General features: G+C 50.1%; 2 protein-coding genes across 2 annotated transcripts in view; one reads left to right on the top strand and one right to left on the bottom strand.

The window, feature by feature from the left end:
* Positions 1-272: 272 nt before the first annotated feature.
* EMH_0074210 (uncharacterized protein) lies at positions 273-789 on the top strand (the record flags this gene model as incomplete). Its single annotated transcript, XM_013499437.1, has 2 exons — positions 273-654; positions 779-789. The coding sequence occupies 2 exons, from the start codon at positions 273-275 to the stop codon at positions 787-789; spliced, it is 393 nt and encodes a 130-aa protein (XP_013354891.1).
* A 458-nt stretch (positions 790-1,247) lies between these two features.
* Positions 1,248-2,667, bottom strand: part of EMH_0074200 (ribosomal RNA methyltransferase, putative) — a gene marked incomplete at both ends in the record, with an annotated part of 1,722 nt that continues 302 nt past the window's right edge. Inside the window, 4 exons of the mRNA XM_013499436.1 lie at positions 1,248-1,368; positions 1,602-1,714; positions 1,821-2,012; positions 2,208-2,441. Of these exons, the coding sequence (XP_013354890.1) occupies positions 1,248-1,368; positions 1,602-1,714; positions 1,821-2,012; positions 2,208-2,441 (660 nt within the window). The remainder of the gene's footprint in view (positions 1,369-1,601; positions 1,715-1,820; positions 2,013-2,207; positions 2,442-2,667) is intronic.

The following is a 2,667-nucleotide window of genomic DNA, read 5'->3' as shown; positions in this document are numbered from 1 at the left end:
TGTGTTGTTCAGAAAACTGTAGTACTACTTGAAAAGGGGCAATTACATTTCGTGTTCATACTCTTTGATGTGGATTTAATGACACGTTTCATATTATTTCTAAACTTCGAGGCAAGGGAGATGGGAACGCAGAGCCCTTGAGTCGCTACGCACCCTCCTGCCGTTCGTCGAGGCGTTATTGATGCATTTCAGGCACGTGAAGCTCATCACTTATTAAATATTGCCAGTGTATACGTGAGCTTTTCCACGCGTTCCGGCGGATACCCTCCGAAATGGCCGCGTTGGTGCGTGCATTCCGGACCTCCCTGCGAAGTGTTGTACAACGGCAGTCACAGGGGAGCTCTAGTTCCCCTTGCAATTCGCTCCCTTCTGCATCGACAAAAGGGTCTGAGCTACCTGGAGGAGTGGAGAGTGCTGCTGAGGGAAATGTTGAACGTTTGACTGGCCACGCCGCCGCGATCGCACGAGAGAACCCAGTGGCTCTGGCGCAGCTGACTGCATATCTACACGTAATCGACAGTGTCGATTCGCTGTACCAGAAGTACGGAGTGTCCGAGCAGAAGGATAGAGACGATTCGATTAAAAGGGCAGCTAAGCTCGTCGGTCTTCGTCTGCCCAATGCCCCGACTGGCAGGCCAGAGGGAGCAGGCTCAGGTAAGAGATTGTAGACCCTCCACATATCTCTACACGAGCTGGCTGGATACTGTATCCCAGTTGTATGCAAATATGATTGAACTCTGAGGGCAACCGCTGCCTGTCGGTCGTCTATTGTGCTCAGGTGGCTCGTGAGACAGCAGCATGTTTCCGCGTTAATACTCAAAAACCGACAGACAGCACTCAAACAGGATGGGTTGCCTGTAAGACTATAAGGTGACAGACATGCGTTTGGAAGAAACGTTTGCTGAGGGGGTATGGGTGGCTATGCTGCCATATCCCACGACGAGAGCTACTGCGAAGCCGAACCGCCCACGCTGCGCTCTGGCAAAAGGGGCGGCAACGGCGGGTCTGACAGCGTAGCATGATGCGCAGACGAACTTCATAAGCATTCTAAGGCAGAAGTTCGAGGCAGCAGTTCGCCATGAGTTCATTGGCTTACTGGAAAGCTATGACCGGCTTTCCACTGCCGTGCTGCAGCTTGCCTGCATGTATGTGCATGAACAAGAGCAGCTGAAGAGACGTATGCGTTTACAACGTAACTCCTTCTGAATCTGAAGTATCTTCGGAGTTTTTTTCTTGGTGGAGGAACCTTATGCGTATCCCTCTCGCGCAGAGAAGGACCCTTTGATTTGAACCTCTTGGGACATCTTGTCTCTCCCTTTAAAACCCATGCAGACAAAATACATTTCTCGTGACTCTTGGCGACAAGCCCTAAAAACGAACACAAGATGCAACGCTGATTCAGTCGCTGAGTAGCGGTTAGTGCTGTTGCTTTCCTCAGAATTCAGTGGAGTTTTGAATGACACCCAGGTTTAAAAAATTACATCGCCCTATGTTATTATTTATAAAGCCATACAGCATAATATGATGTATTCTACGCTGTATACATCATGCAATGCATACTTTATCGTTTATTTCGTGCATGAGCACAGAGAAGGCCTCACCGCGGTTTAGCGGACGATACGCGAGTGAATCTACTCTTGAGGTATGTTTTGTAGTTCCCAGTTTCACTCCCCATGAAAATCTTGACAACAAAAGTCCCCCCGAGGCACAGAACCTGCACAATTCAGGCCAAGATGCCGGTTCACGTTGCAGTGTGAACGCGTATGTGTAAACCCCACAATAGATGTCTGAGTCTGTTCTGATGGTGTAGCAGCTGATACCTGCTCCATTAGGTCGGCGGCGTAGAGGCAAAGCTCCACAGAATTGAAGTGGTCGTCGTGTCTAATGCCAGTGCATGCTGGCGCCATATCACTCAACACAACATCTGCTTTTCGGTCTCCCAGCGCCTGCAGCACTGCATGCAGAGTCTTCGCGTCTCCGACCCTCCCTTGAATGAACTGCACATTCGGGAGCTGCATACAACAGACAATCATGATGGAGCGGGGCTTGACGAAGATGATGGCTGACGATAAGCGGGTCTTGTGTTTGCTTCCGTATTATTGTACTTAATTGCACTCTATCTAAATAAGTAGCCCTTTACTAGTATTAGGCATGTATCTACTTACTCAGCACCCGTGCCTAGCTGCTCTAGTACCTGGAGGACTTACAGGGTCCATTTGGGCAACATCAACCCCAATGACGCGGGAAGTAGAGGGAGTTGAAGCCCCACCGTTTGGCTGATCAGGGGATTCGTATCCTGCAACTAGACAGCGCTTTGCAGCTACTTGACACCACCCTCCAGGGTAACATCCCAAGTCAAGAACAACGCGGTCTTTCCTCAGAAAAAGATATTCGTCGTCAAGCTGCTTCAGCTTAAACGCTGAACGGCTTCGATAATCACACTGCAACACACAGAAGCAAACACAAATACCACTAACAGTGGTCTCCTTTACATCTGGCTGCGTAGCTGAGAGCTGCGTCGCCGCATCCACCTGCTAAGGGTAGTCGGCCGGTGACCGCAGCCAAACTGGGGTTATACGCAATGCGCTGTGGGACTACACCAGTCAATGGACTTGCACACGCTCATATCATAGGTGGCTGTGGCGTGTAGGCCAAGCCTAGAAGCTG

The sequence above is a fragment of the Eimeria mitis genome, genomic scaffold (genome assembly GCF_000499745.2).
Source record: "Eimeria mitis Houghton genomic scaffold, Emh_scaff4325, whole genome shotgun sequence".
Classification (NCBI taxonomy): Eukaryota; Apicomplexa; class Conoidasida; order Eucoccidiorida; family Eimeriidae; genus Eimeria; species Eimeria mitis.
Note: the sequence above shows the minus strand (reverse complement) of the source record. Positions and strands in the feature narration are given on the sequence as shown.